This window comes from Cheilinus undulatus, linkage group 20 (genome assembly GCF_018320785.1).
Source record: "Cheilinus undulatus linkage group 20, ASM1832078v1, whole genome shotgun sequence".
In the NCBI taxonomy this organism is placed as follows: Eukaryota; Metazoa; Chordata; class Actinopteri; order Labriformes; family Labridae; genus Cheilinus; species Cheilinus undulatus.
In genome coordinates this window covers 16,662,971-16,684,859 of record NC_054884.1, presented here as the reverse complement: position 1 = coordinate 16,684,859, position 21,889 = coordinate 16,662,971, and the positions used below count along the sequence as shown (strand labels likewise).

The 21,889-nt window shown below is 40.3% G+C and overlaps 2 protein-coding genes across 2 annotated transcripts; one reads left to right on the top strand and one right to left on the bottom strand.

The window, feature by feature from the left end:
• The first annotated feature begins 275 nt into the window (after positions 1–275).
• anks3 (ankyrin repeat and sterile alpha motif domain containing 3) lies at positions 276–9,444 on the top strand. Its single transcript, XM_041816364.1, has 16 exons — positions 276–339; positions 732–930; positions 1,038–1,236; positions 1,883–2,004; positions 2,089–2,170; positions 2,649–2,766; positions 3,511–3,657; positions 5,301–5,426; positions 5,510–5,619; positions 5,700–5,864; positions 5,945–6,069; positions 6,159–6,300; positions 6,389–6,662; positions 6,744–6,815; positions 8,225–8,316; positions 8,413–9,444. Exons 2-15 carry the CDS (start codon positions 764–766, stop codon positions 8,305–8,307), a joined length of 1,932 nt encoding a protein of 643 aa, XP_041672298.1. The 5' UTR covers positions 276–339; positions 732–763; the 3' UTR covers positions 8,308–8,316; positions 8,413–9,444.
• Positions 9,445–9,514: 70 nt separating this feature from the next.
• On the bottom strand, positions 9,515–21,883 carry wdr24 (WD repeat domain 24). The gene is made up of 11 exons (XM_041816140.1): positions 21,821–21,883; positions 20,088–20,162; positions 19,314–19,842; positions 18,808–18,985; positions 18,040–18,712; positions 15,978–16,087; positions 15,601–15,728; positions 14,213–14,317; positions 13,752–14,089; positions 13,211–13,395; positions 9,515–11,806 (listed from the first exon to the last, which is right to left on the bottom strand). Exons 3-11 carry the CDS (start codon positions 19,792–19,794, stop codon positions 11,638–11,640), a joined length of 2,367 nt encoding a protein of 788 aa, XP_041672074.1. The 5' UTR covers positions 19,795–19,842; positions 20,088–20,162; positions 21,821–21,883; the 3' UTR covers positions 9,515–11,637.
• Between the last annotated feature and the right edge of the window lie 6 nt (positions 21,884–21,889).

Sequence of the window (21,889 nt, the reverse complement as noted above, 5' to 3'; positions counted from 1 at the left end):
AGATCCCGTTTTTTTTGCATCTATTTTTTAATGCACATACCTCTTCTTTTATATAAAGTATTTATTGACTTATTTCTAAATCTGTTTTATTCCATTTTTATGTATCTATATAATTTTACTCGAAATTGAAATATTTCACCTGCTATCAAAATTTAAGGGCCAATGCGAAATTAAATTTACGCCACTAATGTACAGCTAATGCAATATTTCTAATTCTGAGAAGTTTAACTGTCCTTTAAACAGGAAAGGGCGGGGCATGTTTCAACACGAGCACAATTGAGGGTAACACACAAAACAAAACTTTCAGCCGCAGTGAAAACAAACCGTACGCTGTTCATTGTAAGTTTTTTACCGCTTGAAACCTGCCTTATTTGTAAAAAAGAAGCCATTCAAGATAACGTATTCAATAAATCCAGGATTCTGTTGTATTTCTGGTTTATTTAGAGGGTTTTTGTGTGGATGAGAAAAGTTCATACCGGGGCTAACTGTGCTGCTAAGCTAACGTTGAGCTAGCCAGTGGAGCAACTTTGGAAGCCAAAGCTGATATAAGTCTTCTCTTATTAGCTGACATTTAGGGGCTTGTATTTGTAACATTGTCTTCAGGAAGATTACTCGTCAAAATTCTAATATGTAATACTTAGAGTGCCATAACGTGACTGTAATGGTAAATCCAGGGGTTTGTAATACTGAACAGTGTTTCACAGTGTTATTGTTTCTGTCTCCGTGTTAAGCTGTGTGGAGGGCAGAAGTAAAGAGGTGAATCATGTCAGAGCTCAGTGATGAAGCCAGTGAATCGGAGCAGCTGGGTGCCAGTCTCTCCCTGTGGCTGGGTGACTCCCTGGTGAGACCTGAGGAGCTGGATGTCCCTCTGGACCTGCATACGGCCTGCTCCATCGGACAGTACGACGTGGTGGCAGAGTGCATTAAAAAGTAGGTCCCTAAATAATAATATCATTTTTACCTTAATGTTCCTCTCATCACCAGCCTCTGTGACACCAGTATGCATGTATTAATGGCTGTAATCTTGTGTCTTTTAGGCGTGAGGTGGACCTGAATGGCAAAAACAAAGGAGGCTGGACCCCGCTGATGTACGCCTCTTACATTGGACATGACAACATTGCAAATCTGCTGCTGGAGGCTGGTGTGAATGTAAATGCCACCACTGCCAAAGGGTTAACCCCCCTGATGCTGGCAGCAAGCTGTGGGAATGAAAGCATCGCTTACTTTCTGCTTCAGGTACAAAACTGATCTGTTTGACATAAACTGTTGCTCTGCATGCAAAGTGGACTCATTTTAAAGTTACATTAAACATTGAGGTTGTATTACTGAGGGCCATTATGTAATAAGAAAGTCTAACCAAGTGGGCAGATGGTAATCAAATACCAATGTAAACAATACACATTGCAAATTGCATTCAAAATCTAGATTTTAGCCAGGATTGCACAAAAAAAGTCAATTTTATTCATTCTGTTATTGCTCAGAATTCTACAAAGGTAGACACAACCTATCCACTAACACATTTTAATGGGTTTTAAGTTTAGTTTTACACTGTAAAACAAGTCAAGATCTATAAAGTTGGATCAAACTGTCTACTGTTCTTCCAACACTTCTGAGCAAAGCTAATGTGTTTCATTTTTAGTCGTAGGCTTAACATAACTGAGAAAGATCTCAGGCATCTGGTACTATTGCTGTGAATGATGACACATTTAGTTCTAATTAAGATAGAAATCCAAGTTTTTACACTGTAGATAAAATAAAGCATTGGAAGGCTAAATTTTGACCTGTCAAAGCAGTGAGAGCAGAGCACTTGAAGAGTTTTTAATACAAATGATGATCATATTACACATATGAAAGAACCTTAACCCCTTTTTCAACATAAAAGCAAGGTGCAGAGTTGGAGCTGAAGGACTCTCGAGGTTGGACCGCTCTGTTCCACTGCACAAGCACAGGGCACCAGCAGATGGTCAAGTTTCTGCTGGATAACAACGCTAACGCTAATGTAAAGTGAGTGCCTTTATTATTTAAAACCAAACAAAGTCATCCTCTATTCAAACTGTGTTTGTCATCACTTCTTTTTTTCCTTCACAGGGAGCCAGGGTCTGGTTTCACTCCTCTGATGGAGGCTGCTGCTTCTGGACATGAAATCATTGTTCAGTATCTGCTTGATCATGTGAGTTGGACATTGTTCAGTGAAGAAAATAGCATGCATGGTAAAATAAGCCCTGTTAAGAGTTCAAGGTGAGATAATTATGCCTCTTTGACATCTTGCCTTCAGTGTAAATGTCTCAGAAGCATGTAAGGTGGTGAATCCATCCCCTCTGTGCTGTCATGAAAGCTTGTTGCAGAGGCTTTATGGGGTAAGATGGTATTACTGTAGGATGGCAGAACCACTGACGGTGTACAGCACTGTGTTTGCACATTAGTGTTCCTGGTGTTTGTTTACATTGTGCTTCTGCATTGCCATAATACAATCTGAAATCTCCGGCTGCAACACCAATATCACACCGTTGCATCATCAGTAGGAACTATGATGGCAAGGGTTTGTTAAAGAGCTGTTGCTGCATCATGTTATGATGCAGCAAAGCTTTAGACACTGCCATAAGATGGAGACTCATCATCTGAATCAGTTTTGTACTAATCATTTACAGAAAGTTAAAGTGGACGACCGCAATGCCAAAGGAGAGACTGCCCGAGCTCTTGCTATGCTGTACGGTTACACTAAGATCGTCAGCCTCATCGACCTACGTACTCCAAGAATTAAACCAGGTATGTTATATTTCCACTAAAGTTTCTGATTACTGGTCGATTTACCTCCCAACCCTCACCTATGGTTGTGAACTCTGGGTAGTAACTGAAAGGATGAAATTACGGACACAAGCATCCGAAAGGAGTTTTCTCTGGAGGGTTGCTGGGCTCAGCCTTAGAGATAGGATGAGGAGTTCAGACATCTGGAGGGAACTAGGCTGCTCTTTCACATTGTAAACAGCCAGTTGGGCTGGTTCGGGCATCTGATCAGGATGCCTCCCTTTGGTGGTCTTCCAGGCAGGCCCAGCTGGGAGAAAACCTTGGGGAACACCCAGAATGGGCTGAAGAGACTATATATCCTGTTTGGCCTAGGAATGCCTCTAGTAACAGAGTTATAGACAGCTGGAGCAGAGGCATGTATGAAACGTATCTCCCCATCTCACCGTGGGCTAAAAATCTATCACTGAGGGAGGGTATCGGGAAAATCCCCCCAGCAAACTGCTTTGACGTCAGCGCAGTGTGCTTGGAGGTGGGGCTGGCTCGTTGGTGATGAAAAAGTAAATCAGCACAGCTTGATTTGGCTTGGCGCGGCCAAAAGTCGTAGTGGAAAAGCCCCATAGATCCCCCAGCAGGGATTGGAAAGTTGGGGAGAGGGATGTCTGAGTTGACTTGCTAAACCTGATAAGCAGAAGAGTATGGATAGATGGATGGATGAATACACTACTATGGTTTCTTTGTATCTCATTTTTTTTACTGTTTTTTCAGCACATTTTGAAGACCTGAGCTCCTCTGAGGACTCAGACAGCGCACCCCCAAGGATTCGAAATCGCAACAGAGCTAAAGGCATCAGCATCCATGACGGGCCCCAGGCTATCGCCAAGTTCCGAGTTGGAGGCTCCAGCAAACTGTGTGGTACTGTCACACCAAAGGTGGAAAAAGTACTAGACTATTTTACTCAAGTAAAAGTAAAGTTACTTTGGACAATATATATTTAAGTAGAAGTAAAAGTAGTAATCAATAATTCTCTAAGTAAAAAGTAAGTCATTTAAAATTTACTTAAAGTTACTGAGTAGATACTTTTGATACCCGAGGGGTTATACAGTAAAATATGATCTTTTCTTAATATGAATCAACTACAAGAGAATTTGACTCTAAAACCAGGTTGTTTTTTTATAAAGTGAGACTAGACCTAAAGTCAAATGCAACAGCTGTTTAGGATGAAATGTCGAATCATTCTCTCACTACTTGTGATGGGAATTACATCTCTTTTCAGTGATCAGTTCAGCAAGAAGAGTCGGCTCTTTGGCTCACAAACGGCTCTGCATTCAGTACAACTTTGGCTTTTAGTTAATCAGAAAAATTAAAGATTTTTGATCCATGGGTCTTAAAAATATAAATATAACTGCGCATATTTTTTTTTTCAGAAAATTGTTGGACTAAATCCTTTTATTCTTAGTATAGCACAAATTTTACATAACCCTAAAACTATATTTTTTTTTACAGATAATCAAGTACCAGTTCTATAACTTTTTAATGTGCTAAAAGATGTTTTTACATTAAACATAAAACACAGTGCGAGTAGTCTTCTGTGATTTCCATTAAAACGTAACTAATAATGATAATAAAATATATAACACTGTTTTGTCAAAATATTTCCCAAATAAATCAAACTCTAAATAGACTATAAACTATAAGACTCGAAGAATGGCTACATTTTACATAATGTTTTGTAAAAAAAAAAAGATGTTACACAGCATGGCACATGTCCTTATTTATAAGGAATTTATTGTTACTGGTTGCTGAAATCTACATAGCTACATTTTCTCCTCTCTTTTCTCCTCTGAGTGGAGACTGAATGGTCACGGAGCACTGAGCAACATCATCCCCTCCCCCTCCAGCTTTTCTGTTATCACATCTGATTGGTTAAAAGTCATACACACAAACACAAGCAGCTACACATACATATGGAGTCAACCACAGCGCTTATGTTAATGAGGAAATGTCTTTAAGGTGCTGGCTGTGGCAGAACGGTGAGGAGGAAATATCCTCCCTTTACTCTGAGCTCTTTTGTGTGTGTGGGTGTGTGTGTGTGGGTGTGGGAGGGGGGTAGTAAAGGGCTCTCAACGGTGTGCCATCTCCCATCATTCACACTAAAGAGCCAGCACAAAGAGCTGGCTCTTTCGTGACTGACACACTTGCTACTGACCATCATGTGCTGTGAAAGTCAAACTTCTGGCCATTTTCTTGTTGGAAGAAGGCAAGAATCTCCTCATCTTGGCTTTTAGTGTTAAATTGTTTACTCAGTACTCAGTGCTTTTTAAAATGTGGTGAAGTACAATACTTCCCTCAAAGGGTACCTAAGTAAAAGTAAAAGTAGTGATTTTGAAAAAGAAGTGCACAAAAAAGCTTCTCAATTATAGTAACTTGAGTAAATGTAATTAGTTACTTTCCACCTCTGTCACACACTATTTTATCCAGACAAAATGAACCCATTACAGTTACACGTCAAGATTGAATTGATTTAACCACAAAATATCAAATGTTTGTGCTCACAGAGCCTCCTACAGTTCCTCCGGGCTATATAACATTTCGTGGTATTGGTGAACAAAGCGACGGCATCTGCTACCGCGATGTGACCTCACCCATCAATGAGCTGGACGGCCAGAGCAACAGCAGCAGAGGTGAGAGGGTTGCTTGACTTCAGGGCAAGTACAGTAATGTCCTTAGAATCCTGCAAACAGACTGGGTTTTCATTTTGCCGCAGATGACAGTCCGTTCTTCGACAATGACATGCCTACCATGAGGAGCAGCAGCAGCAGCAGTGAAGGTCAAGTGATCAGCCTCAACTGGGAAGGCTCGGTGGAGAGTAATGAGGTCTGAACACACAGTTACAGAAATATTTTGTGGTCGAATATTTGAATGGTTTAAGGCAATGCTAGTTTTCTTTTGATCAGGACTCTGATCAGTGCAAAAAGAGCAGCTCTCGCAGAGTAAACAAGGGTCATCACTCTAAAGGCAAAGGACGCCACATAAGCAATGATGCAGCTCACTCTAGTGGTGCAGGGAACTGTGGGATGCTGTCAACTGTTGGTCCTCCTCCCTCTTACACTGGTCCAAAGGTATGTCTATGTTTGCTCACTCTTAATTATCAGCAGTTGTTTTGGGCTTCCCATCAGCTTTTTTCATCATTATTTTATAGGATTTGGCAGAGTTCCTGGAGCAAATTGGCTTCTCTAAGTATCTCCCCTTACTTGAGGAGCAAGACATTGACCTGCGGATTTTTCTCACCCTCACTGAAAACGATCTCAAGGAAATTGGAATCACGTAGGAAACCTGAGGCTCGTTTTTCACGTTTGCTCTAGCACATGCAGTTGTTGTGTTCTTATGTCTGAATCACTGAATCTGTTCTGCAGATTGTTTGGACCAAAGCGTAAGATGACCTCCGCCATTGCAAGGTGGCACAGCAGTGCTCGCCCACCCAGCGATGCTCTGGAGCAGTCATACGCCGACCAGCTGGAGGCCGAGATGCAGGAGATGGCCATTCAACTACACAAGGTAACTCCCCAAAACTGCTTCATTTTTGATTGCTCATGATGTGGCTGAAATCTTGCCCACTTTTGACTTACGGTACTTGTCCTTTTAGCGCTGTGAGGAGGCAGAGAGTCTGCAGAGCCAGGTGTCCCAGGAGAGGGAGCTGCGTACAGTGATGGAGGGATGTCTGATGGAGGACAAAATGGCATGGAGGAGGGTGCACACCGAGCTGGTGGAGAACCACCGGCTGGCCCAGGACATGAGTGCCACACTGGCTGAGTCCAGGGTCTGCTGCGCAAAACTGCTCTCATGTTTCACCTCTGATGGGAACAGCAGCTCTCATACCGGCGTGGATGATAAAACGAAAGATGACACTGGTGTTAAAGGTGAGCTGACATGTCCTGATACAGAGAATCTCTTTTTATATTTCAAACAAACAGAAAAAATGATTAATCTTTTTCATGCAGCTGGGGATGGTCTGACACGCACAAGTGTAGCAGAGCTGATAAAGAAGCTGGATTTCTATGAAGAAGAACTGGGTAAGATGTAGAAAAGACATGATATACAGTATTCCTCAAAATGTACAATTGTTGTCCCTAAAACATGTCTGATTAAGGTAGGGTGATCTTTTTAAAATGTTATTATAATGCATTTAATGCTTTTATATTTCTTTTTGTTGTCTTATATTTTAACTAATACAGTAAATGATTTTGTGCGGGGATGTGAGAATTCAAGATCAAGATTTAGAAGTAAATAGTGCTTCCATGATATACCCTGAGTATTCATGGGTGCAAAATGCTGTTCTTCCCAACTCAGACACACTCAAAGAAAAACAGATAAATGCATAAATCAGTCAGGACCACTTTGTCGAGATATACACGATTTTTGGTCATGAATCTTTTTTATTAGCAGTTATTAGTTTACACTTATTGCTGTTATTTTATATTTGGTGGTGTGGCTGTTCTGGGATTCCACAAGCCTATGTGGAAAGCATGAAGCAAGAACAGCACACGTTCCTGTCTTTCCTATGCCGACAAGGAAAGCCCGAGGCAGAAAGAGAAACTGCAAAACCCCAAAGCAGAGCAGGCATCAGTGACGGCAGAATGATATCGATTAAGTTAGAAGCAGAATAAAGGAGGAGCTGGGGTGGAGGAGGGTTGCAAAAAGCAGCTTGCAGAGGAAGCAGCAAAGTTTAGCCAGGCTTGAGCAATTTTCATATGGTAGTGACGAGTAGGAAAGGTGCCACAGCTTGGATTCAAACCCACGCTGCACACTTGAAAGACTAGCTTTCAAATATGGGGTGCCAACTACGCCCTTACACACAATTTAAAAGAAAAAAAGAACACATTACTTTTTTCAGTAACAGTAACTAATATTATTAAGTCTTATTATCTAATATTTCTCAAGAATAAGCTGGTAATTGCATTGTAATAAGTTGGCATTTTATCAAGTAAGAACTTGGAAATATGGTAATATTAGGGAAGTATTTAACAAAGGACAAAATATTAATTATCAAATAATTCCTTGTAATATTGCGGCAGTTCTTTGGTAATTTGATGGTATTTTACCCTAACTCCCTACCCCTAAAAATTACTTGAAAATTATTCAGAAAGGACTCGCTTTAATTTAGTAGGCCAAAATAAAGAAATTACCTTGGAATTATCAAAAAACTTATACAGAAAATTATGATCTTATTGCTAAGAGATTACTCAGAAAAATGCCACCTCATTACCAGATATTGCCACAATACTAGCTGTGGCATTACTTGGTAGTTTTTACATTATAGGTAAATACTTCCTTAATATTACAGAGTTACAACTAGGTAATTACCGTTTTATTCTTGCGCAGTACATAGTTACACTTATTTCTATAAAATTACTAGGTAATTAGGGCCCACTAAAATAAAGAGCTACCCTTATATTCTAATGACTGTGTTTCATCATTACAGCGGGGAAACTGCAGACAGTGCTGCAGAGTCTGAGGCGACTGAGTGCCCCTGAAAAAGTCTCAGACAGCTGGGAGCGGCCTTAACCTTCACAGGTGAGCCCCTTAAACTCTGACGCTTTCATTTGATAAGCACAGGAAGCGTGTTAGGAATTCCTTTTATAATTTAAGGTCGTTTGTGTTCTGATTTAGAGGCTTTTGCCAGCATTTGACGGAGGGTGATCTAACCACCCTGAACAATCTCACCGAGAAAGGCCAAAGACGAGGCCGGCCCTGCAGAGCCGGAGCAGCTCAGGGAGCAAGTAGTCAGGCGGTGAAATGCACAGAGAAGAAGGAGTGAGTGATCCTGGTTTAAAGGATGTTCTACTGTGAAAGTTGCACTCTTCTTTGATGAAATGTGGTTTAAAGTGTGTTCAGACCAACAGCAGAGGAGGTGAAAAGTAGTTCAAGGATGTTCTGCATAGCTGTACTTTCTATGAATGAAATCACTGTATGCTGTTTTTATGAGTTAGGAAAAAATGTCCTGCTGAATGTATTTAGCATGAGAGAAATGTGTGAAAGCAAACATTTTTACAGCAGTTATTTCATACCAGGGACAGTCTTTTCAATCCATTGTGCTGAAATTATTACAGAGATTTGCATTTGTGTTTGCAGAGTTAATGAAATGTATAAAATCCAGTACTGTTATTTTATATCTGCTAGCTTCATAAATTAGAAAAAGAAACATTGCATTTCAGTTGTCATTCAGAGGATTTACTTTCCAGCTTTGTACATTTGATCCATCATCCTGAAATCCTCCCAAATCTTTCAAACCCAAAAGAGAAATGGACTGTTTGCTTATGAATTAAACTCCTTTAAATTAGAGGCAGAAACTTATAATACTGTTTCAGTTTTCTACTCCTTTTTGTACTGAAAATGCTCTGCAAACATGCTTTGTTTTAAATATGAATGTATCCCAAGCTCTAAAAGCAGCACAAAGAAAGAATGTTTGCTCTGACTAATTTAATCACAGCATAAAAAAAATCAAATTTACAGTACTGTACAGAAGTTTTAGGCATGTTTAGGCCAAAATTTGAGGCTTAAGTAAGGCTTGTAATGGCGAATACGCCCACCTGAGGGCCCCATCGGGCGGGAAGGAGGATTGACACAACCCAGGTCATGCTCTGGATGTCTTTGTACATTACCAAGGGCATGGGAAAATAATCAAATGAAAACAAAACAAAAACCACAGCTTTAGGGTGGAGTTAGGGGTAGATGTGGTGCTTAAACATAGCCTAGGGTACTGTTAGGGCAGGTAGGAAGGTTGACACAACCCCCTGGTTGTGGTGTGTATGTTCTAAGCACCTGAAAACTGTTGGTCGTTGCTGGGCGTATTACCAGGGGTGCAAAGGCCCGGACGAAAGAAATGCTGTTAAGCTCACCCTTGGCCGCTAAGCAACACACATACATGTCAAATGTGTCTACACTGACTCTGGCCGCCCTCCCTCCTCTCTTCAGCCTGGGGTTGTGGAACATCAGGACCTCTGAAGAACCGTTAGCGCTCTACATGCCTAAAACTTCTGCACAGTACTGTATTTTAAGCACGGCGGTTTAGTTTATTAGCAGAGACAGATAAAAGCTGAGTTTTTGTTTGCAAATGTGGACAAAATTTTCAAACCAAAAGTAGAAAGGTAATGAGAAAAACAGGAGTGTTGTCCTTCTAGGAGAGTACATGGACATCCAAATGAACCTTTTAGAGGTCAAGTAGCAGTAAAATGTCATTTAACATAGAAAAAAAAACAACTTTGGTAATACTAAATCTTTGCATATTCAACAATTGATCAGGAATGATCTTCTTAAAGGTTTTAAGCAACAGAAAACTTCAAAAGTATTCAACTGCTAAGCAAGCTGCTCAGATGATGCCCATCCCTACTAATATTTTCTGCTTGATAACCCCTCTCATTAGGATCTAAAGCTCTCCTTGGACATGCAAATTTATTTTACATTGTCTCTTTATCCTGTACTGGAGAATGCTCTTCACTTTTGGGCTTATGACATTCAAAGACCTGTTAATGGGTTTGTTTAGTGGTCAGTATTTTAAGCAGCTATGTGAAGAGTGGGCCCCCCACTCAGTTATTTCTCTCCTGATTGGTGTGATTTCCTCACACAGTGTACATCCCATAAAAGAAATCCTCAGTCCAAGATCTCCAGTGGGGTGCTCAAGATCTCCCGGGGGGGCGTGAGGCTTTGTCCACTCTAGAGTCACAATAAAAATCTTGAGTAGATTATTCAAAGGTCTTCTGGAAAGAATAACATATATAGACCTCTAGTACTGAGAAAAAATACTTTTTCACGGGACTGTATACCCTTTTGGTGTTGTTCATAAAACAGTAAAAATCTGTTGATTTTTTTATTGGTCACCCTTTTCATCTGTCAGTGGGTTTTACACAATTTAAACTAATAAAAAGTGTCAAAAAGATGCTGACCATTCAGTGTTAAAATCAATAGAAAAATACAGCGTTTTTTTTCACTCTGGAAAAGATTTGGAGATTGGAGGTTTATAGCGCTATGTCCATGACTGACTGGCCAATTGTTCTCACTCTCTCAGTAATAATTTGTGTCCAATCAGGGGATTCCAGGCTTAAAGGAACTGGGACGTCACCAGGCATAATACAGAGAAAGTTAAATTCAACCCTTGTGTGTATCTTAGTTGCTCTAGTTTTAAAAGCTGATGTTACTCTTAGAGGCACATATTGTGTCCAGCTGCTGGACTTCAGGCTGTAGATTTTGGCAGGTTTTCCAGTTTCTGATCCCATGAGTGCTAAGTGCAGTTGGGCGCAATGAATAAGTAGTGCTCCTCATCTCACCGAGGTGCCCTGGAGCCAAACTTTTATCCTTTCTGCGGCAGCAGAACAAAACAAGGGCAGTAAACCTGACGTGCCATTCAGCAGAATGGAGTAAGAAGCTGAAGCAATGATAAGAAATGTGTTAAATATAGCTGTGAAAACATAATGTGTCATTTTAATGTACTGCTTGAATGGAGAGTTGCACTTATAAGTTAATGCAATATTATCTACAGTCCTTCAAAAAGTTTTATGTACAAACATTCACAGCCCAGAATTAAACTGAGAGGTTAGAAACTGTAACTGCAGAAAGTGACTTCAAAAAATAAACAGTTTTGTCATCTGAATATCTGTTGTAAATTCTGTATATGTACATGTTCAACCATTCAAATACAAAAATGAAACCACACACGATGTGTTTTCTCTGAAATCCAGACCTTTGAAACATCTCTTTTTAAACAAAGAAGAAGGAAAAAAAAAAAGTCTGGATGGACGTACAAACACACGGCGTTTGTCTCTAGTGTGTTTAAGGCAGGCGACCGATGTGATTCCCGCTCCCACAGAGCAGCAGCAGTGAACGCTGTCCACAGTGACTTCAGGTGTACTCACACAGGTGACCGCAGCCAGCAGGACAGTGAGAGCTGCTCTTGAGCCAGTTCATGATGTGCTCCAGATGTCCTCCGTGGCTACAGCCCTGACACCACACAAACAGTCCCTTCACCACATGGTGGCACACTGCACAAACACTGGCACACTGGTGGCACCTACAGGAGAAACACAGAGAGCTTGTCAACTATTTAGAGTTATCTGTAACAGGGCCGCTGGAAATGGCAGAAATCATAATCACCATTTTAATTGATATTGAGAGTGCACAGCAAACAGTAAAACATTTACCAAATATGACAAAACCAGGAGTCCAGTATTGTTTTTCAGGGCTGATACCGATTTTTGGGTGTTCATGAGACTGATGACAGATATATGTAAATATAAGTAAAATTTCAAGATAAAAAATGACATAAAAGAAACATTTTAGCCCTTAGCATAGAACAACACAGTAGCAGGAAAACAGGAAGTGATTACATACATTACTGTCTCAATGGCACCCATGCTTAGGTGTTGATTGGCTGGCACTCGTGACACCTAGCTAATCAGATTGTTTTATATGCAGGACATTTGGTGAGACTGGAGAGAGTCAAAATAAAGCAAGGCAGTGCAATTAAAGTAGTCCACTGGTTTTCAGTTAATTTATTTTATCAATTATCTGCTAAATAAAATGCTGATACCAATAATCAACCAAACGACAAATATCATCCAGGCTAATAATTGTTCAAACCCTAGATAAAATCTACAGAAAAAAAGCTCAATACACCATGTGGCATTGAAATTGTTAAATCTTTATGATCTTGTAAGAACTGTGAGAGGCCAAAATTATTATCAAATTTTAATTTGGCTTAATTGATCAGAACACAAAATTTGGGAGTTTAAGAGAAGTAAAGAAGATTTTCTTAACAGAAGGGAAAAACATGAGTTTCTTTGAAATTAACTTGCAATACACAGACACCCCTATGAAAAATATTTTGTGAAATCAAAGAGCCAATCCTAAACTTGAGCATGCTACTACCCATTTTGGACAATTATAAATATACTGGGTCAAACCCATTTCTATTAGATCTTACAATTAGGGATGCACTGATTGTAAAAATCAGGGCCAATGGCTGACAGTGTTGTAGTTGTTTTTCCCAGCACCACTTATGGTGAAAGCTGCATCACTGCATCCCTTCTTACAACCCTGAGTAATTCTTGACACCAGGATAAGGAATTTAGGCTACATTTTTCTAAAGACATAACAGGAAAACTTTATGTTTCACTGGTCTTGTGGTAAATAGCACTACAGAACAATTACAAAATACATATAATCTAAATGCCCTTATCCAATTTTAAGTAACATAATAAAAGCAGATTATGATCGAAAAATTAAAAAAGCTATTACCATGAATTACTCGTTACAAATGATTTATTTTCAATACCCTTTCTCAGTTGGCCTACAGTGCATTAAAGCCCCACAAGGGGGCAGCAGCCATCACTATGGGCATCACTGAGATAAGAAACTGTATGAGCGATCAAATGCATGCCCCTCTATAATGAAATAGTGAGGTAGGTGGTGATACCTGTCACAGATCCAGCCCTTGTTGCTCATTGGACGTTTGCAGTTGCTGCAGTTGATGTGTAGGGTTGTCGACGCCTGGTTCAGACAGGTAATGGCGCTGCAGGTACTCAACTTGATGACCTCATTGGACACGTTCCAGAGCTCAAACCGCTGCAGGAGGTCAATGTAGGACATGTACCAGTGCTCCTGAAATGGAAATAAAACACTTTCAGCAAGTCTACATTTTTCTTCTTTAGTGTTTCTACATTGCTGAAATGCCTTGATTTCATTTTAAGACACGGGTATGATGGTAGACGGAGTTTTGACTAATGGGGGGGGGTCCAAAATTTGTAAACTTAACTTATATTTTATCATCTGTGCACTGAACCTAAAATTTAAAAAGTTATCTATCAAGACATTTTTAATACCTTAGAAGTCAGCAAGTGATATTTTTTGTCTTTTTTTTTTTCACCAGAGCTTTATAATTAACGTCTTTGGTAAACCAACAACACTTAGGCTTTGTTTTTATGACATCAAGAAACACTCCATTTTTTCTATCTGACCTGTGTGAGGTCATCAATCTCTTTACGGATGCGGTCCCCTAACACGATGAGCACGGACACGGCCATCTGCACGTCGCCCTGCTCGGCGTAGTAGCTCAGCATCTCCCTCACGATGGGGCAGAAGAAGCTGGCTGGAAGATGAGGGCTGAACAACGGCTGGGAGATGGAGATGAGAGAGAAGGACTCGATGGGCGTCAGGCAGGTGACCTCTGCTTCGTTCCCGCTGACGTGTGGGGAGTCAGCCTTGTCCTGCTGAAGGTGCTCCGGAGCTGACGGGTTATCCATGATCTCATGGCGCAGCTGGAAGGCCTCCTGGGGCAGCGTGTACTCCTGCTCCTCTGTTATGACAAAAAGATCAGAGATAAAATTAGACAATAGAGTGCTGAGCATGGAGGCAGTTATAAATAGAAAAAAATGTCGTTTGCAACTTTTCAGATTCCTGAGACAAAACTGTGACTGACCTGTTTGGTTGTCGTGCTCCATCGAGTAAAGGTCATCATCGTCTAATTCAGCATCACCGAACATGTACTCAGCCTGACCCTCGCTGCCTTCTGTCTCCTCGTTTTCTGATGTAAAAGTAAATAAAAGGCTTAAAAATTATCAACAGAACAGAATGAAGACCACAATGCCTCAAACCGGTTTTAACAGACGACATCACATCACCCTGATTTTAGCATCTTTACACTGGCTACCCATTAGTTTTAGAATTGATTTTAGCATCTTTACACTGGCTACCCATTAGTTTTAGAAATGATTTTAAGATTTTACTTGTTACTTTTAAGGCTCTGAAGGGTCTGGCTCCAGAATATATTATAGAACTTTTAATCCCCTATGTCCAAGCCCACAGCCTCAGATCCTCGGGTGGGAACCTCCTGGTTGTTCCAAAGTCAAGACTCAAATCTGAGGGTGACAGGGCCTTCTCCATCAGGGCCCCTCGACTTTGGAACGACCTGCCCGAGGAGATAAGGCATGCAGAATCAATGACATCTTTTAAATCACTTCTTAAAACTCATTTTTATAGACTTACTTTTATGTGATATCGTCTTCTTCTTATTTAGTTTTTATCTTCTCACAGATTCTTACATATTTTAGTTTAATTTCCTCTTAATCTCACCTTTACTCCCTGTCAACCTCATTTTATTTCCTTGCCCCCTGGCTGTTATTAATCGTTACCGTCTTCCTCACTTTATTGCTTTTATGTCTTTACTGCTTCCCTTTTGGTTGCCCCTGTTATAATATTTATCAATTTTTCTGCTTTTACAGTTTTATAGCTTTTTTTACTTTGCTTTACTATCTGTTTTTGCCCTCTCATTTACATTTGACTGCCTTTCGCGTTTATCTCCTGTTTTGTTTTTACTCTTTGTTTCTCTTTTAATTTCTCACATCTTTAATTTTGGTCCTCTCGGTCTCTGCCTGAGTAGCTGGGTTCCTGCATTGCCTGGGTTCCTATCGTTTTATGGTACTTGATGTCTGTGTCTTGCCTGCATCCTGATGATGTTCATGATGTCTTAGTTGTGCAGTATGGTTTCACGTCTGCACTCTGATTGATGTCTGTGATGTCTTAGTTTGCATGGCATCACATGACATCTAGGTTTTGATGTATATTGATATTGATGAATTATTATCTCATCCATATTTTTGGTTAGTTTCTTTAAGTGTTTGGATCCTGCTGATGTTGTCTGCATGTCACGTTCTGTCTTCTTGTCTTCTGTCTGGGTTTGTTGCTTTGTTTTTCTTGCTTCTGCACATGTCAAAGCACTTTGTAAACCCATGTTTTTAAAAGTGCTATACAAATAAAGTTATTATTATTATTATAATGCCATCCAAGAGTTGTAATACCCACTCTCACCTTCATTATTATTGCTGATGTGAGAGTTCCCTGGCTCTAGGTGGATGTTGTCCTGTCTGCTCTCTCCTTTACTGCGCTCCAGCCGGCTCTCGGTGCCCATCCCTGAACCCATCTCCTTCATGCTGAAACTGAGATTATAACAAACCTCAGCATTAGCCTTTAAATGGCAAGCATCACTGGCTTTTAATCAGATAATTACAGATGAGACAATGCCTTGGTTGAAAATCATATTGGCCAATATCAGCCCTATTGGACAAATTGATCTGATTTCATAGTCAAATGTGAGATAATGTTCCAGTAGTGGTTAATCATTACTGTAAGCATTCGTATTGACCCTTGCAATCAGAGCATATCTACAAAAAAAAAAGGTAATTTACCTGTTCATTAAAGGCAGTGTGCCCAGTTTACCAAGGTTGTGATTAGGACCTGTTGTGAGGTTTGCGGGGTCAGAGAACATGATTCTCAGCATGGTCCATGTTGTAGAAACCTGTGTAGTAAAGACAAAAAGCATCATTTGATGTGTCTGTATTACATGGCAATGGTAATTTATATGTGACAGATTTCTCCTAGAGGTACTGTTTTCTTTTATTTACTTTAAAGTGAAGAATAGCTAAAACTACAGTAATCAGATTACATTCTGATCAAACTTGAACTCTTTTAATATCATGAAAATTCTGTTAAGATTTGTCTTTATATCATGCTTTTGTTTATATCATCACAGGATTTCTGCATTAAAGCTCCACAGAGAAACTCTTGGTCTGTGTTGATATTGGTGCCACCAGTGGGTAAAGCAGTGCCCCTCACTGATTTTGTCCACTACCTGTGTAAGAAGTGTTAAATGAGAAAAACATCATCCTCCTTTTTTTGTGCCATCAATAATGTCCCTCACTGTGAATATTTATCATAAAAAAAAAAAAAAAAAAAAAAACAATTTTGGCAGACCCTTAATAAATAGTATTTTTTATAATAAAGTGGAATTATTTCCACATTTTCATCAACGAACACATGAAGGTAACATACATGTCGGACAAGTTTTCTGGCGTCGAGAACCTTGCCCAAGGGCTCACATTGGACACTCATTGTGCCCTGACCAGGATTTGAACCCCCCATCTCTCATGATGAAGACAGCAATGTAACAGAGTTACAAGGGGTAGTGGTGAAATCTTTCCCAACAAAATTGGATGCCTGTTCAAGTCCCAGATACTTAATCACTATCAGTAGTCATCAACAGGATTCAACAGAAGAAACATTTCTACAACCAGCAATTAAAAAAAATGCTTTTCAAAATCAAAAGAAGCATGATGAGCTGACTCCACATTAAGTTATATTTGATTGTCATAATTTTTCAATCTTGCCAATGATTTGCAAGGCATTCTGGGAGATTTCCCATGACATTAGGGTTGATAGTGTACCTCTAAACTTTTATCTCAAAGGCCGAGTACCCCTTACACTTCACCATACCCCTTCATTCCAACAAGTATCGGGACACCCTAACCTTGGACGTTATCATGCACAGGTAGGGGCTGGGCTAACTAACATCAGTTTCAAACTTAAAGAAATCCCCCTTTTGCAAAAATTTTCTTGATTCCCTCATTAACTATGGTAAGGCTTGATATCTATGGGTTTATGTCATAAAAAGCATTTTTAGATCTCATGCTGGGCTCTGTTAACCTTGCATAGCAGATGAATATGCCCAATGTGTTTCTCACATGCAAATCCATCTTGCAAGGCTCCCGTCTGAACCGTTTGGGCCCTGTTAGAAAGTGACAGGACCAATCAGCATCGAGGGGCAGTACTTTCAGGCATGGCAGAGTGGTGACATAAACAAGCAGCGAGAAGAGGTCGGAGCAGTTATGGCGGAAGACATTAGCGTGGATGCTAATAAGCACAAATTTTATCAGGACTTGATCACATTTCTTTGTTAAAAGAAGATAAAAGAACAGCATTGAGTTGTTTTCTTTTCAAAAACAACAAAAGTCATGTACTGACATGTCTACAGGTTCGCGTTATACAGTTCTCTATGGAGTTTGCATCTTGGTAGCGCTACGTCACGAGTTATGTTGCTCTGATTGGCCCGTAAAGAAGTGACAGAACCTTCGTCCAATCACAAGTTTTTTTTCAAAGCTGCTGTGTTTTCAAACGCTGTGTATGAGTGGTTTTCCAGATGGATGTGTGAAACAAATCTATCTGGTGTGTCAGGTTAGGGCTCTATTATATTGCAATGGGCATGTAATCTCTGCACTGGTACTGAAATATTTGTTATGTGTAGCTTGAGGCATACAATTACTTTACCAGGATATAAAATAATAAATGAGTTATGTAATATGTTGAATCATTTTGAAGTAATGTGTGTACTGTCAAGTTTCCAGAAATTAATCTGGGTAACATAAATAGTACCAGCTGTAATTACATCTTCGTGTATGTATTAATGAGTCAGACCTGAGGTCTTTTGAGCTCGCGGGCCACCTTGGCGTTGTGATCACACAGCTCAGCAAACGGCTTCCCGCTCAGGAGGTAGAGTTGTGCTGTCTTCACAAACCAGTCCATTCGGTTACTATCTAAATCAGTCTCAAAGACGCTGAGTGCACTGGACACATGAGCAAACTGTTCTGTCGGGTCGGGCTTCTTAAAGAAAAAGATGGGATAACGGCGGTCACCTCCAGGGTACGGCTTCCTGTTAGCATCACTGCTGATCAGACTCTCTTTGGCAGCAAAGGCCAGGTCACCAAAAAGTCCAAAGCACAGGCCCTCGGGGTTTGCCTTGTCCACAGGACGAGTGGCGTCTTTGAACATGTGTTGGTAAAGTGTACTGTCCTTAGAGCCAGAGAGTAAGAAGTGAGGGTCGTGCTGGTGGCGCCATACAATACCAGTCGTCACATCTTTGTGTTCCTCAAAGGTGGCGAAGGGAATGAAAGGTCTCCGGACGTCCCACACGTAGATGTTGTGATCCACCATCATGGAGCAGGTGGCTAAATGAAACTTCCTCTCAGGACGCCACTTTACTCGTGCCACTGAGGCGATCGTTTGAACACAATAAACCTCTTTGGCCCTGTTTGTCGTCATGTCCCACACTTTCACCATCTTGTCCCTTCCACCAGTGGCCAACCAGCCCCTAGAACAGAAAAAATGAAAACTCAGTGTGTTACCTGCAGTAAGGAAAACATCAAATTTTTAGTTTGTTCGAGCCACAGAGTCAACTTCTCTTACCTGTCGTCAGGATGCCAGTCACAGCAGAACACAGGACCAGTGTGGGCGGTAAACATTCGCTCATAGCGGTCCGGCCGCCTGATGTCCCACAGCTGGACGTTGCCATTCTCAAAGGAAGCAGCAAACGTGAAATAATCCTTCATACTGAACTGAACGTCCCTCACACTCTCTGACTGACCTAGAAGGAAGACAGTGTGGGCATTGCAAGTGATAAGAACCACTGACATAGCTTGTTTTGTTGTGCTTCACAGTAATAACATCAGTTCTGCACCAGTCCATAAATAATTAAGCTCTAGCTGCGTGATAGAATAGCTTAAGATAAAATTCTAAATCCACTGGAAATACATCAGATAAGAGTATGAATTTGATTGCAAAAATTGACAGAAAATATTCTCTAAAACAACACTTCACAGGCAATTTTAAATTTGTGCCATGCTAAATTGGAAGTTGGATCTTGCTTTAATAACGTTAACTGCAACACAGTAATGATCCTCACATCATTCTACCTGAGAACGTGCTGACAGACTCCTTCTTGCGCAGGTCGAAGCACTTCATGAAGCCGTCCTGTGAGCCACTGAGCAGCATGTAAACCTCTGTTGGATGGAAGCACACCTTGTTGACAGTGCGTTTGTGCTCAGTAAACAGCTGGTCCTGCTTATTTCGAGAAGGTTTTCCAAGGTTCCACGTGACCACTGCCCCGTTAGTAGCAGCCGTGGCCAGAAGGTTCTCCTCCATTTGGTGCCACATCACATCTGCACAGCTGAAGTTGAGTGATGGCTTGCGGCCAACTCTGAGGTTCAGCTTTTCCACAAACTGCTCCTCCTCCAGGGCATAGATCTTGAAGATGTTTCGGCCTGCGACCACCACCTGTGTGGCGTCACGGCACATGCCGATGGCATTGGCGGGAGCGTCCAGGTGGCAGAACATAGTTCTCCCATTGACGGTGCTGCTGCTGAGGGCTGTGGTGACCCGTGACATCTTCTCCATGTTCCTGGTGCAGACCGCAGTGATTTGTGACAAGATGCATCAGGTAAACTGCAGAGACATTAGATTTTTTTACTGTTAGAGCACTTCTTAAAAGGCATCTGTACCAAACAGAAGATTCTTCCACAGTTTAACAATTTGCCAGAAGGGGGCAGTAAAGCAAATAAGATTACAGATTTGTATAGTACTTTGTCTCTGTGGGGGGCAGCAGAGTTAGCAGTGTGTAACAAAAAATATCAGGGCACAGTGTAACATATATTTTAATATCTATACAATTAAACTGCAGCATGACTTACTTGTTGAAGAACTGCTGGCTTCACTAATGTCACCAGCAGCAAAGAGTTGCCTTCATGTGCTCCCATGAGAGCCAACTATTAGTGAGAGAAAAAACATGTACAACAAACAATATCTTTCAGGTTCATTTATGTTATAGTGAAAAGTATATCATAATCAGGGCTGTGAAATACCTAAGCCAGCTAGTGTTATCATCACATTCCTGTTATGTTTATGCTGTAAGTTTACTGTACAAGTGCAGCTGTTTACAGACAAAAGCACAAATGGAACCCCTTAGGAACAAAAGTATGAAAATACATTAAATATTGTGTTGTTGGGAGCTCATATAAGTAGTCAGCAAATGCTGAAGTTACATGTGTGTAACACTCTCATATTGTCTGTTTTGCATGTTGTCACACTAATACAAAGCAATCAGTTGCAGTCTCAGTTACTGCAAAAAAACAAGCATTTGCAACATTATGGCACCAAAACATTACCAGTAAAATTTTTTTTTTTTTCTGCAAGTAACAGAGTGTGTGAGAATTTACTTGTAAGCTTTAGAAGGGCACATTGCCTTTTGATATGCTTCTGTCTTATGAAATGGATGTGCAACAAATCTGTGTTGTTTATAATGGATACGACAGAAAAATACCAAACATGAAAAAATAAACTTTACAAAACTTGATCATATTTTTAGCCCAAACCAAGAGAGATCACCGTCTGAAATAGTTTTGCAAAAGTCTCAGAACTGAAATGTTAAAAACTTCTTAAAACAATTTAGACAATGTGCAGGAGATCTTGCGTTTTCTTGGTAATTTAAAAAAGAAATTACCCTCTACTGGATGAGTGGGACTTGTTTTTCCTTTTTCTACCTATGGTGTTAATATACTGATTGACTTTTATTTGACTAATTTCTAAGTAGGGTTAGTATCATTTGAGGTTTTTTTCTGATTTTTTTCTGATATAAGGTGCTGGATTTTGATACTCATCCCTATTTCTAAGTTAACAATTTCAGTGTTGTGACAGCCATAACTGTGCTGCAAAGATTTTGGTATGGTATACATTTGAATCAGATTCAACAACATGAATGTTCATTTATTTTCACTGTAGGCACATTGAAACTAACCTAATTTCTAAAACAAGTTGCATGTAACAACTTAAGGGTGCCTTAGATATGACTCTTAAATCACCTCTGAAATCATATCTACTCGATTCAAGGACGTCGAAAACACCATAATTCTGCTTGTTTACCTCTTACAAGTCTGCCTTATGACGTTTAGCTTGTTTCCATCCCCTGTCTCGTGCTGGTAACTCATTACTTTGCGCTCACGTGAACCAAACAGTGTGAGACAGCTTAAACAAACATGTGACCTAAACATTAATATTAATTTACACTTCCAACAGCACTATACTCTCTCTAATATTACAACTCCTACTTCAAATGTGGTTAATTGTATACTTGTATGTTTATATTTGAGCTTTATGTCCATAAACTCCTTCACATTGCACATTTTTCTGCTCATGTGTTGTCTGTAAACAGCTGAACTCCTCGTACAGTGAACTCTCAGCATAAACATGACAGAAATGTGCTGCTAATGCTAGCTGGCTAACGTAGCTATTGTGTATTTCTGCACCAACAGGACACACAAACCACACAAGGACGTCAGACATTTGGACATATGTGAATAAAATAGTATCTGTTATGGAGTTACAAAGCCCATGCATAGTTAATAACAAAGTAATTAAGGACACAAACCTTCTGACACTGTTGCTCAAAGCAAAGGGGTACCGGAAGTCGTGTTTTGTAGCAAAATCTCGCGAGAGT

Bases quoted from the DNA above. Each gene is read 5' to 3' on its own strand.
- anks3 (XM_041816364.1), top strand. From the start codon at position 764: ATGTCAGAGCTCAGTGATGAAGCCAGTGAATCGGAGCAGCTGGGTGCC. The intron at 2,767-3,510 runs GTATGTTATATT...CTGTTTTTTCAG, and splicing joins TACTCCAAGAATTAAACCAG to CACATTTTGAAGACCTGAGC. The intron at 5,865-5,944 runs GTATGTCTATGT...ATTATTTTATAG, and splicing joins CCTCTTACACTGGTCCAAAG to GATTTGGCAGAGTTCCTGGA.
- wdr24 (XM_041816140.1), bottom strand. From the start codon at position 19,794: ATGGAGAAGATGTCACGGGTCACCACAGCCCTCAGCAGCAGCACCGTC. The intron at 14,318-15,600 runs GTGAGAGTGGGT...CTTTTACATCAG, and splicing joins CATCAGCAATAATAATGAAG to AAAACGAGGAGACAGAAGGC. The intron at 13,396-13,751 runs GTCAGATAGAAA...TTTCCATTTCAG, and splicing joins AGATTGATGACCTCACACAG to GAGCACTGGTACATGTCCTA.